We start from the raw sequence: 13,908 nt of genomic DNA on the forward strand, positions 1-13,908 counted from the left end.
GGATGAAGTGGACTCAAGAACCGCCAGGAGTGAATTTCCTTTGCGAAAAGATCAGTTTAATAGCTCACAAGGAATATTTGCATGGCGCAAAGATTTGCAGCGGTGACAGACTAAGGGGCCTCCTTTTCCAGCATATCCTCTGCTGTTTGGTTTCTGCCCCGAGCAGAGGGGCGAATTATTTTTTTTATATATTTTTTTTTCTTTTTCTTTAATTTTTTTTTCTCCCTATGGGTCACATTGCATCATGAGTAAATCCCTTTTCCTACCGTTTCCCTTCTCTTCAGCCCTTTTCTTAAGCTGGGGTGGGTCTGGTATGGGTCACATTTAACTTGTAGATGCTGGGGGCAAGCAGCGAGGCAGGGGCGCGTCAGCGACAGGCCACTGCGTCGCTGACGACGGCTCCTTTGGGAAAGGAAAATGCGCTGGGAGGGTATTTTTTTTGCAGCGTGGGACTGTTACCAGAAAGGCTCGCACCAGCCGGGAGGCTGCGCAGAGCTGCCCCGGCGATTGGAGCGCCCGCTTGCCGGGTTGTATTCACCTGGTTTGGCATCCCCACAAGGTGTCCGGATTCCCACGGTAAAAACCGGCGGGTAAGGCGGCTTGTGCAAGAGACGAGCGCTGCTGGGTGGAGCGTGCGTTTCTGCTTGTGTAATGGCGAGGTGAAGCAGCAGAGAGGAAAAAGCCGGTCTGGAAACAAAAGTTGGCACTCGGCAAACAGCTCAGCCTTCCTTCACATGATTAACAGCACACAGACTTGGGTTTTTATTTTTTTTAATTTTTTTTTTAAGGGGGGGAGTGGGTTTGGATGCTTGTCAAAGTGGAGTGACTTATGGCGTTAATTGTTCAGGCTTCCCGGCCCTGGCCTGCGAGAGGCTAGAGGTATTTAGGGCGGCAATATGAGCATACGGAAAAAAATAGCTCTGCCTGCTATTAGAGTGATGACTAGAAACTGCTTGGGAAAGGCGGAGGAAGGTTCTTCCATGCGCAGGTCACGGCTATGGTGACAGAGCTGGTTGCACACTGGTTATAGCACAAAGCATGGGCAACAAAGGTGAAAAATGTGAGGACTTCAGCTTCAGGGGAGGAGTCCTGAACGGATACTGTATGGACACAAAATCAGTGCCTCCCAGACTTTATTTGGGAAATAATACAGATATTTATCCGTGGGAAGAGGCAGAGGATAAAGAAGCATGGGTGCAGCACTTTTTTTTTTAAATATACATTGCCATTTACAACAGGCTATCGAGCGGTGAGCTGCAGGAACCCAAAGTAAATGTCATGTTTTTCCACAAGCCACATGTTGGTGGACATAAAAAACCACAGGACCAGGTGAAATTTAGAGATCACAAGGCTTTGGGGGAAAATAACACTTGCTCCAGTGGCAGGAGAAGCAAGTCTCCCACCCGGCTGCATGATCCCCTGCTTGTGCTTACAGGCTCAAGGATGTTTCTTCCGTTTTCTGGCTGAGCTGTAATTAATTGTCTCCAAAAGGGCTCAAGCCAAGGTGCTTCAGAAGATGGTGCAAATTTCAAGCGCAAGTTCACAAGGTTATGTGCTCCCTCAGTGTCACGTCAGGCAGCCGGGGCATGCCTCACATGTGAAACTCGCCTCCCGAATCGCCCGGCTCACAAGGAGTGAGGCATTTCCTCGTGCCGCAACTAGTCTGACCTCGTCTTCTGCCCTCCTCCTCCTCCTCCTCCTCCTCCTCCACCTCCTCCTCCTCCTCCTCTCCTCTGGACTGCGCTGTGCTGAGCTGGCTTCCTCGGCAAGACCTCATTTGCTTGAGGAACTGCCGGCAAGGCAGCATTTAACCGAGGATGAATTTATTACGAGTCTCCTTTCTTTTAAAACAGGAAAAGCCTGTTTAATAAGGAGAGTGGAAATGCGCAGAGAGCATTTTAATTTTTCCAGCCACCACAAATCCTAACCAGATAGCAAACCCCAGATAACCGAACTTACTGAAATTGACCTGAAAGCCTACAGCTCTCAGTTATCCCAAATATCAAGCTCCCATAAAGGTACCGTAACGCTGTGCAAAAGGCTCCTGAGAAACCACAACCGGTCCCCGATTTTCAGCTGGAAGCAGAGTATTTGCCACTTGTTTCTGTATCAGATGGGGCAGCGGGGTAGTACCTCCAAGGCTTTCTTCCTAGACAACCGAGGTGCTGAGAAGCTATTAATCACGCTGCAGCCCGAGTAGGTGACACGCCAAATTAATCTCGCTTGAAGTGCTTCCAGCTGCTTCAACTTTCAGACCCAGAAATGGAGCCTTTTTTTTTTTTTTCTTCAAATAAGAAGCTACCGCCACGAAGACTGCATCAAAAGAGCGTGTTCCCACAGACTGAACTTCGCAGTTTCTTTTATCAGGTTGCCGTGACGATCATCAGGCATGTACGCGTGTAGACTCACTTTTTTTGGATCACCTCACCACTTTTCGAACTTCCCGCCTTAGTTTTGCATAGGGCCCCCAATCTGTATTTCTTAAGGCACACTCTTCAGAAAACACATACGGATACTATTTTATTTTATTTTCCATCAGTTATTCACTCTGGCCTCATTTTTGCACACCTGCTCAGCCTGTATTTACCACCCAGCCTGGGTGCCTCCAGCTGCGACATTCCGACAACCAACACATCAGTCCTTCGTACTCTTGTCTGCTGAAGGAATGAGCCGAGCTGTTCAACTACCTGTTAGTTACTGTCCCCGTAGACAAAGCCTATAAATAACCACCTGAAAACAGAGAAGTCTACGAAATGCTCTTCTTTGCCATTATCAGCTAGATCTGTAATGGCAAGCGCACGGCTGGGCTTCGACAAGACCTGTTTTCTGTTAGGCTGAGTCAACTGGCGTTAACTCTGCTTTAACGAATCCCAGCTCGGCTTTCCCATCACTCTCCCGAGGACAAACATCTCGCTAGGCAGCTTGGTTACCCACCCACCTCATTTGCGCTCCTTGAATGCTGGCGCATTTGCTCTGCGTGTTCTGGAATTTCCCGTTTTCTCAAAATTAAAGTTAGCCTTTTGGGATTCATGCACATAAATTACTTCAGAGCGCTAATTTGCAGATGTTTATCTCCAGGTTGCAGCGCTCCTCTTTAACCATGTAGTGGAAAGCACTTCTTTAGGATAGGGGAAACTATAATTCAATTTCTTTTGATATAAAAAGAAAAAAAAGCTGGTCAAATACCTCTACTTGATGTGCCTAACATCACTGGCACTGTTATTAGCCAGTTCGCATGTGTGCAAACTCCATTCATGCTCCTGCCCTTGTCAGACATGCCTTTATGCTGTTCTCTGTGCCTGCTGTAGCAGGTTACTTGACTGGTTCCAGATATTTTTTTCATTTATTTTTTTTAAATAAAAGCCTAGAACCCATCCCTGCCTTCCTCTCTTCCTTCACTCCTGCCTTAACACTGTGTCACCTCAGCGTTTTCTGACTCCAAGGTATTGACATAGGGATACCTTCACATGTCACAAGGTCCCTTCCAACTTAAGGCAATTCTATAAAGCACCTCCAAATTGCACAGATCATGCAGCATCTTTGATAATGACGTTGCCCGCCCCCCCCCCCCCCAAACCCCAATACCTATAAAACATTCCAGAGAGGTAGAAGTTAAGGAAACTGTTAAGTTGCAAATTGAGCAAGTTTGTTCTGATTTACACCAAAGAACTCCATAATGCAGTTTTTACAAGGGCTCCTTTTCTTTGGCTTTTGACCACAAAAGAAAGTATCAGGATGTTCAGACAAGAGCTGTACAGCCTTAAACACTCCACCGTTCACTACCAGAAGTCAAAGGGATACTCATTTAAGCTAGGAAGCATTATGGACCAGACAGGAGCGATGATCATGTTTCACAACTTTAATAGAATATTCTATCTATTCTGTACAAATTGAAAACACCGTATTAAGTTACAAATGTGTCAGGTAAGGCTGGAGCACTCTACATGCCTGGTCACAGTGTTGATACAGCTGCTATTCAACTGCTGCCAGAGGTTGGCAATGGATGTTGAAACTAGAAATGTGTACCTGAAGTGCCACACAACAACAAAAGGTAGTTCTGAAGACTTCAGAGCTTTAAATAAAACAAATTGTGGAATGGAGTAATTTCAGTGTTGCAAGTAAGACACCAAAACTTCAGGTTTATTGAATTGAATTTTGATAAATTTCTGTGTTCAGAGTGAAAAGTCCTTCCATGCTGGACACTAAGCAGTAAGACTATTGGAAACTTCCTGGTTCTTTGGCTGCAACCCACTTCCATTAACAGCAACAGTTTGGCCTTTGCATTTTGATCTTCATCCAGAAGAGTTGTCATTTTGATGCAAGTTTGTTTCTTCTGTCTAGATTACTACATTGAGACCAATTCAAATTATTTGTTTTACAAGTACCCATATTGTATGCAAAAGAGGAAGATTTTTCAAGTATATTAAAAACTATTAAAAAGCACTAATTCTGTCAAAGTACTTACAAACATGAATAAATAAATAGTAAGATGAACAACTAAGTCTCAAATATGACACCCCCTTCCATGAAGTAAAATTACTTCAATTCAATTGGTTTTACTGAGATAATAAATATGACATTTAAAGCTGCTCAAGCACTAGTTCAATTTGTAGGTTGCAAGAAACATTAAAAAAAGGGGGAAGGGAACTAGCAAAAAAGTCATATTGCTCTATCTGTTTCAGCTACCATACATGTAATCCATTTACTTTAGCTTCTCAGCACATTGCTATTCCACAATTTTCAATGTTTAACAAGAAAATGGATAATCCTCACTTGGTAGTCTGGACTATTCCCCTATGCATAGGGCAAAAGGCTCTAAAGGCCTACTGACATACTTAGCTACAGTGTACCAACGGCTGTAGAGTGTGCTTTAATTAAACCTCATATTTCCCAGATGCATTGAAGTTGCCACTGTACATGTTAAGCAATAAAGAAAAGTTAGTGAAAATCATGCATTTTAAAACAAATTAATTTTAAGCATTGTTAATAAGATTGTGCTGCAGCGATGGAATATCCTGAACTGCAGGCCAGGTATCCAAATATTTGTTACAAGTTGTTCAAATATCACTTCCAAGTGGTATTTCCTTATTACTGTTGTTTGCATTCAGCAGGTTGGCTGAAATCTTTCTGTATAAAGGGAAAAAGAAAAAATATGGTTAAAAATCAAAACGGCATACAAGAAAATACTTAAATGAATAAAAGACATTGGCTATGCAGTCTGAATTAGCTAGAGGTATCATTAACATGTACAAAAAAGCTGCATATAAATTCAAGCTAGATGATAAAATTTTGAACAGCAGTCACCATATTTATTGGGGTCCCCCCCGCCCACAACTGCTTGGTACTCCATACTATTTCTAATCTACATTTGCATTCTTTACACTCCGTCCAGTAGGCCAAGGCTCAAACAAACATGAAAGCAAACCACCTTCTACTCCCCCCAACCAGAGGCTCAATTTGACTTTCAGTTCCTATTAAAACAGTTTAACAATAAACTGCCACCTCCTCACCGAGCCCGAGGAGGGAGGAAGGCAGGGAAGGCAGGCTGCTTATTCTGCAGCACGTCTGAGTTTTTTTCTTAGAAGCATTGCCCTTTCTGCTAAGGTGATAAAAATGTAATTAATGTGTTGATTTCTTCTAGGTTCTGCATCACCAGCAGGTAACTATTCAACAGTTTCACATTGGGCAAGAAGTCCCCATGTTAATCTGAACATGTAAAAGTAGAAACACCTTCATTAAGTAGTAAAACAACTTCCCCTTTGGCAACAGGAAGTGTATTTGGGAAGGAGAACAAGTACTCAAACAACTAAAGAACTTCAGGTTTTACACTGCACTTCTTGGTTTTTTTTTTTTGTTGTAAAACAGGATTGTTAGAAAGCATGAGAATTTATTACCCTGTCTGCTTCTCCCTTTACCATTCTTAATATAGTTTATTATAAAAAAATAGCAGTCAGAAACCTGCTGAATTCTAGTAAAGAAAATACAGGTATAAAACATGACACTTTGAATGTCACTGACTGCAAAATAAAATGTTTGTTAGTAACTATCCTAAAGAAGATGTTGTAAAAGAAGCAAACATGCAAGAGTTCCTTATACAGCAAGTGACCCCAAGCTCAGACAACTCAAGCATTTTGCCTGTGGTGAGGAAGAACAGGTGCAACTAAGATTCCTTATCATAAATCTTGCCCTTGATAATCTGCACTAAACCCAGACTGTTTTTCTCTTCCTTTCCTAAAATGCTTTAGGGTTACAGTGGTCACTATCATTCCTACTGGAAGTCTAGATTAAAGTCTCTTCTACACAGATATGCCAAAGACCTTTCGGACCTCCTCGTGGTTTTCCTCTCCCAGTAAATCTGGCTGACTTCATCTTTGCACTCTCATCTGCTTCGGACTCCCAATACCACTGATATGAATTCATTTTCACTGATCTGGGACTAAATACAGCATGAATGCCCTCTTTAAGAGAGGGATATGTTTACACAGAACACAAAAATAGCATTCTCTCTCTCAAAAAACAAACCCTCTGACTGCCCTACTAATATATTGCATGCTATTCCTTTTCATTCAGATGCAGGCAAAAACCAGCAACATTTTTATCAAAAATCTTTCCAAAAGTATCAATTTTTCTTATAACTGCTTTGTATTTGAACACGGCCACAGAGTAGCGCACAGCATCACTTCCCCTACCCCATGCATTCTGGGAAAGAGCCACAATCCAGTAAAACACACTGGATTATTTAGAAAGTACTTTAAAAATCTTTCCATCTCCCTCCTTCCTTCCTATTCACCTGTTATATTTATATCAGACACACTTAGGCTGACCATTGTAACCATTTCAGCCAAATTTTAATGATCAACCAAAACCCTTGTTATATTTTCTAATAAACTTCAGTGTCTTCTCTTTATACTTCTGTATTTCTGTAAACACTTAAATCATTATTGCATATAAGTCTTTATCCTGTAAAAAACTGAGTCACAGAGATTACAGCATTCCTTCTTAAAGGCCTTTCAGCATTCATTACTACTCTCAGACAAAAAAAAAATAGTTTAAGGAGTTCTCGGATATGAGTCAGTTGTTGGAGAATTTTGAGAGAAATACTGCTAGTTTATGCTATTTTTAGCTTACAATTGAGGGCATATCTATCTTGACCATATATATATATATAAAGTGTTTATGCAGGTCCTAAGTAACAAGGCAGTATCTCAGATCCAGATTCCGACATAATACTCTTTCTTCCACCATTTCAACAGCACAGCACTGCTCTTGCTGAGCAAGACAGCACATGAGCTCCATAGTGTCTTCAGTTGCCTGTCAGCCTCACGTAGAAGTATCTCAGTCTAAGCCCAAGATGACAAGAGCAGAAGTAGATGACCATAATGTTCTTCAAGTTACAGCTGCCCCATCAGGCACATGCATGTTCAAATTTATCTTTGGCCTCTAACGGCTCCTGTAAGATCAGGGACCAGACCCCAATCTGTGTGATCGAGACGCTACCTCCATACTCCCTCACGCAAGGCTATTAAATTTGAGCCTGCTCTTCCCATGATGTCCAGATGGTTGGTGAGATTTGGTCAGCCAACCACTACCAATCCATTTATTGGCCTTAGACAGACTCTGCACTATTTATCTCCCCATTCTAGCAAGATTTCCATTCATGCTGTATTTCCCTAAAATAACTTCAGAACATATCTTAGAAATGGTGAAGTGCATCATCAGCCAGGCCATAAAGACAGAGACTTTAACGGCAAAGATAAGGAGGAACGGCACCTTATTTTAAAATACATTTAGCAGCAAACACAAAGTTCACTACCAGCACTACAGAGACAAGTAAGAATTTTTTCTGACATAAAGAGATTGCCTACAGAAGTCATGAGCAATGACTTAAAGTTCTACAACTTTTCATATGAGTTTATTTTTATGTCTTTAAAGTATTTAATAATATTTACTTATTTTGTACAAGGAGTTTAAACTACTCTGGGCCTTTGATTCCAGTTTCAGACACTGTTCCAATGGAGATATACAAGCTAAATAAGTGAGACTCCCACCTATTTTTTCCTCTTTTGCTAACAAGCATCAATATAAAGCCTTTTTGCCACTGCCTCTTATTTATCACATCACTTGCTCAGAATAAAAAAAAAAACCACACACACACAAAAAACCCACCAAAACTCTTGCTACAATGGACATGAACATTTTTCTTCCGGCATTACCCAGGAGAACACTGCAAGGAATTTGAGCTACTTAGGTTACGTACAGACCACTTGCTCAGACATCAGCAATTGCATCAGCTAAACTGCATCAGCTGCTTATGGACATAGAGGACATGCACCAAATTTGAAGAGGGAATTTAATCTAAAATTTGCAGGATCATAGGGCTAAAGTGAAGAAAAGCAGGTCTGAAGTAGTATTTCTTTCATTACTTTCATACACATAGCCCACTGCTTCTGTCCACCCAATCTGGTGTCCTAGGGGATGGAGGCGTAAGTCCAAAGTATCCATACCATTTATCTTAGAAATTTATCCTTTCAAACCAGATCTTTTTCACATAAAGTTATGCTGAAAGAGACACCGAATCTCTAGTTATCTTTAATGTTTAAACAGATTAGGCAGGACACATTCCTACATGATTTAAGGAGCAACTGAGCCTTTACCTCCTTACTTTTACAAATTACTTTTTGGGAAGCTACCCATCCACTAAAGCAGCTGTGCAGGCACAGGCAGCCCATCAAGATCTCATCTGACTCCCAAAGAGACTTTGCTGCCAACAGTGGGACCAATGCAGGCAGTAGGCACTAAAGCTGCTGTCCTCTACAGCAGAGAGGGAAGAAAACCTTTCAGTATTTCAGATGTCCTACCATGGAACAGTCCAGTTAGGGGTCCTAAAGCTAAATCTTATCTTTGATCATCATATCATCACGGATATAAAATATAAACACGGGAAGTAAACTCAGAACTAATTGGAGCTAAGCAAGCAGGTGGTCTGAACTGCCTCCTCCATAACTGGACAGAACACTTCAAAGGTTCTGAAAATGAACTTGCCACTAACAGGACCTTCTGCCACTGTTAGTTAAAAGGTAGACTAAGCACCTGGAAGCACTTGCAGTCTCTCCCCACAGCACCTTTAGTTCATAATTCAAAACATCATTCTATATTACCTTGTCAGCTACTACTCTAATTCAAGCTTAGTGTTAGTAAGGTGAAATAAAGGCAGCTGAAGAAACAAGGCATGCAAGCACATTAAAAAAAACATACTAAAGGAAACAAGCTACTTTATCTGTTTTCTTAGCAACTTCCAATCATCTGCTTAGTCTTCCAAAGCCACAACTTATTTATAAATAGCTTAAGTGCTTTGTGCAAGAGATGATAATGACCTGATTCTAACTGCAACTCAGATGTACTTACAACTGACAGAAGTGAGAGGAAGGAAGGAGGAAAAGTTAAAGCAGGAAGCGTTGACATTTATATAGCAAATGTAGTATGACAATAAAGGAAGACGTAATGTGGAAGTGACTGAAGAGAAGTTGGATTTGAAAGAAAAACAGACCAAAAGAACAATTATTTTCTGTGAAAAGGAAAACTATTCTAGATACAAGAAAAGTAGAGGGGGAACTGAAAGGCAAAGATGGGCAAGGGGCAGGGAGAAACTGGACCAGAAAACGGGATAGACAGGAGTGGAAAACTGGATCAGGGGTATGAGTCTTAAAAGACAAAAAACAGAACTCAAAGTTGACCTGAAAAACTGAAGCCAGTGGCTGACAATCGTTAATTGCAAGTAAGGAAGACAGTTGTGTAACAGATTACAGCTGGATGACATATAAGCTGTTGCGAGAAATGGATGTTCTACTACTGCAGGTGAATGAACAGTGCAAGTATGTTGAGGCAGTGCGGCTGGCTTCTCAAACCATATCAGATTGGAAATAAAATAGAAAAAACACTAAAACGCAGCTCAATTTTGAGTTTAACAAAGGCAAAGAAGTGCATTATCTATGCAGAGAGGGAACGAGTTGGGAAGACTACAGCTCCTCCTAAGTAACCAAAGGTGGGGCGGGGGGGGGAGATACAAGCCTAAAATACAAGGGGAAAAAGTACAGAGCCTGTTGCAGGCATTGTTCTCCATGAGACGTGGGAACGAAAGGTGGAAGATGACTATACAATAGAAGGAACTTTTTTCTTCTTTTAAGTATGTTCAGAATCATGAGAGCTCAAGAGGCGGCCTCTAAGAGCGAATGACTGCCTTTGTCAGGCAGCATAAACAAGAACAATATTGGGAAAGACATACTAAGTAAGCTGATGACTTGCAAGAGTTCTCAAGAAGAGCAGAGGAGATATTTAAGAAATAATCTGCAAGTACGCTAGAAACCGTAGAGACGACATCAAATCAGAAACAAGGGAAAAATAAAGACTGACAAATCTCAGTATGCATCAAGTGTATACAAAATACAGTTTGACTGCTACAAAGGCAAAGCAGAATTTATGCCAGGAATGCAGAGAGGTCATTCTGAAAAATCTAATTTAGTTATAAGATTTAAAGGCATTCATCTCTATACACATTTCTTTCTATTTTTCACTAATAAAACCTGTACTCTGACATCACCATTCCCCCATTTCTTTTCCCCATACAAGAAAACAAACAAACAAAAAAAAACAAAACAGAAAACCCTAGGAGAAAAAAAACACCACATTGCATGGCAACAAATGGGACTCTTGGAAGTTAGGTATGAATGGAATTCCACCTTACCTAGAAATGTATGAATGATAAACAGACTTAAATTATACCTAAATGGGAAAAAATTGAAAGGAACTGTCAGCATGAATGAAAAGTGAAATGTACAAAATAATACAGGAGGCAACGACTACAACCTTCCGAGATACCTTAAGCTTTTTTTTTTCCCTACAGAATACCAAATCCTGTAAAAGGATATTTGACACTTAGCACAAATACACTTTGACTCAGAACTAACATTTTCTCAGCTGTCCCACTTTTTCCCATTACAGGTACACCACTACATTTTTATCCCACAAAACAGAGTCAGAATACTTGTTTCTGACACTGTAAACCTGTTTGATCAATCTTTCCACAAGACAGACTTCCTTTAGTACACAGTATTTCTCATTAAAGAAAAAAAAGCTCAATTCTTGATATGGTGGAAAAAAAGCATTTACTAGTGATATGATGATGTATATAAAATTGCCTCACAAGAGTGACATGTTAAGCTGCTGTTAAGACTTTCATCCAAAGATCAAGCAGTTTTACATGCCTTTCACTTCTTCATCTGTGCCTTTATAAAAAATTAAAAGCTGATGTTTTAAGAACTAAATGAACACAAGTCTGTCATCACTGTCCCAGCTTCATTAAAAGGAAGCATTAACTTTACCATGACTGAAAGACTGAAAAGTACCTATCAGAAGCAGCATTAACCCTTAAGGCTGCATTTTTAACCAGGTCTCAAAGTTTAAAATTCAAAGTTGGGGACTAACTTTTTTTGATTTCTAGCTGAGTACAGACATGTGGAACCTAACCTGCAGCCACCAGGACAACCAATAAAGAACAATTTTAAGAAAAAGAAAATAAACAAGCTAGTTGAGACTTGTCAGACTAACTCTAAGTTGAAGTCCAGCCGCAAGAATATTTGAAATAAGACCTTTCTAAAGGAAAAATATATATGATTGTTATACAGAGATAACATTAAGGAGTAAAGGCACACAGTTCAGAATTTATCTTTTCCTTGGTGCAGGTTGGAAGGCAAAACCTACATTTTTTCAATTTATGGAAACATTAACTTTTAAGAGCAATTTGAGTGCTGAAGAAGATTAAAACACTGCCGTCAGAAGCTAAGGGTAGGTCTTGCTTTTTAGTGATGTATTAATTTTTTCACAAACTACCATAGCCTTCGTTACACTGCTCATTATTATAGTCTGTGTTACGACTAAGCACACAAAAATCCTTACCTTAGGATCACTCTCTGCATCTTCCTCTTCTTCTCCCTCCTCTTCCCCCTCCAACTCCTATGACAAAATAGAGATAAACTAACAGAAATTAAAACAGGTTAAAAGTGCAACTTTTTGTAATGGAGAAAAAACAAAATAGCAAATGATATTACCACTGTATTCCAGAGTGTTTCAGATGTCAACATTAACAATACTTGGGCTGACTTAAAAGAATTCAGCATCTTCAAAATCTTAAAAGTAAAGTCTTTAAAAGAAGATTTAAAACACATGTTTAAGAGATTCAGCATGGCTTAAGGTAACCTTCCTACCTAAGTTGCTGCAGTCTCCCAGCATTTTTTTTTTTTTTTTTTTTTTTTTTAAACTTCTACCTAACACATTATTTGGAATTTTACAGTTCTGGTAATAAGTATATGTGTTTAATTTTGTTCTTTGTTTTGACCTCTTTCCAAAGAGTCTCTAATTATTTGGATTACTGTGGACAGGTTATGTAGTCCTGGACAGGATTTCGCAGTACTTTCACAGTCCGTTGTACACACACCTACATCCAGTGCCAACATCTGACACTGGAAACAGATCAGAAATACATGTACACTTGATATCAAGACCCAGCTTAAAAAATAAAAAATAAGAAAGTGTCCATACTGCAACTGGCAAAGAGAGAAGAGAGACTGCATGCTAAAGGCTGCCAGCCCACATCAGCCCACCAGCTCACTAACTTCTGATGTACTCTATTATGGTGAACTTGATGACAGTCAGGTATGTACTTTTAAGCAATTAGCAAGAACACCACGGTAAAAGCAGTAAAATAAAAATATAATTATCTGTAAAGCATATTAGTTCATTTAAGTGTGGTATCATTTAGTGGTTTTGTGCAAAGCCTTTCACAGTATGTTTGTATTCATCCAAAACTACTGTAAATGGGCCAGCGCTCTTGGTATACTAAAAATTCCAGCTTGAATTAAGCCTTTATCCTGAGCAGTTGCATGCTCTCCCTTTTTTACTTCACATTTAGGAAGGCCCAGTCTTCAAGCTTATGACAACTTAAAAGCTGACATCTGAACTCCCCTACTGCTTAAGAAACAGATATTTAAAAATAAGACTGAAGGTTCTTATCATGTAACACTCAAGAAAAAAAGCTCATCTTTAATTTTTGACTCATGTTAGAAAACAGCTTTCAAAATACTAGAAAATAAATAGGTACGTGTTCTTGCAGAAAGAACTTTTGTGAAGAGGAAAAACAGCCTTAGATTTTTGTAATTCAGGAATGCTAAACTTTTGGGAAGAAGTATCATATACAAGAGCATTTATGAACAACTATTTTCTGCTCCATATAGGGCTACTTCTGGAACACAGCAGGTAATTAGTTATCTATAAAAGATACAGTATGTATCTCACCTCCTCTTCACCTTCTTCACCTTCTTCAAACTGAAAAACAAACCCAAGATTTTTATTAGCTCTACTAATAGTAACATAAAATCTTCTGCAGTAATAGGTCTAGCATATTCAAACACAGTAACTGAAACTAAGATGCTTCCAGAAGCAAAGATTTAACAACTCATAGCAAGCTGAATAATTATTTCCTGTTCCTAAGTAACAGGTATCTATTCAGGTTTTTTGTTATTCTCATGTAACTAATATGACACAGTAGTTTAATCAGACAAGAAGAATGTTTCTATCTACATGGTAACTAATAAACAAAATTGCTGACAGCATACATACGTTATCATCATCCTCTATAGCCTCCCCAGTGAAATAAAGCACAGCACGAGGGACTATCCTTTCACGGAAGAAGTGTCCGATTTCAAAATCTGCTGCTAAAGTAAACTCTGAATCTTCATCCTGTAAAGGAAGTCAGTTTGATTTTTCTATCAAAATGTGATGTGCTACAGAGGATCGAACAAAAGCATCTCGAAGTTTCAGGTTTGAGAAACATCACACTGTCATCAACATCAACCT

At 39.8% G+C, this 13,908-nt stretch overlaps 1 protein-coding gene across 12 annotated transcripts in view; it reads right to left on the reverse strand.

Annotated features, from left to right (window-relative positions):
• Positions 1-3,844: 3,844 nt before the first annotated feature.
• Positions 3,845-13,908, reverse strand: part of NAP1L4 (nucleosome assembly protein 1 like 4) — a 28,808-nt gene continuing 18,744 nt past the window's right edge. For 4 of the 12 annotated variants that reach the window (XM_074585731.1, XM_074585728.1, XM_074585735.1 and 1 more), the window contains 5 exons: positions 13,672-13,791; positions 13,348-13,377; positions 11,953-12,009; positions 10,742-10,779; positions 3,845-5,127 (listed from right to left, as the gene is read on the reverse strand). In XM_074585731.1, the coding sequence (XP_074441832.1) occupies positions 10,774-10,779; positions 11,953-12,009; positions 13,348-13,377; positions 13,672-13,791 (213 nt within the window). In that variant the 3' untranslated portion in view covers positions 3,845-5,127; positions 10,742-10,773. Of the gene's footprint in view, positions 5,128-10,741; positions 10,780-11,952; positions 12,031-13,347; positions 13,378-13,671; positions 13,792-13,908 lie in introns of all 12 variants that reach the window. The other 8 variants (XM_074585727.1, XM_074585732.1, XM_074585730.1 and 5 more) reach the window with 3 other exon arrangements.

The sequence above is a fragment of the Larus michahellis genome, chromosome 4 (genome assembly GCF_964199755.1).
Source record: "Larus michahellis chromosome 4, bLarMic1.1, whole genome shotgun sequence".
Lineage (NCBI taxonomy): Eukaryota > Metazoa > Chordata > Aves > Charadriiformes > Laridae > Larus > Larus michahellis.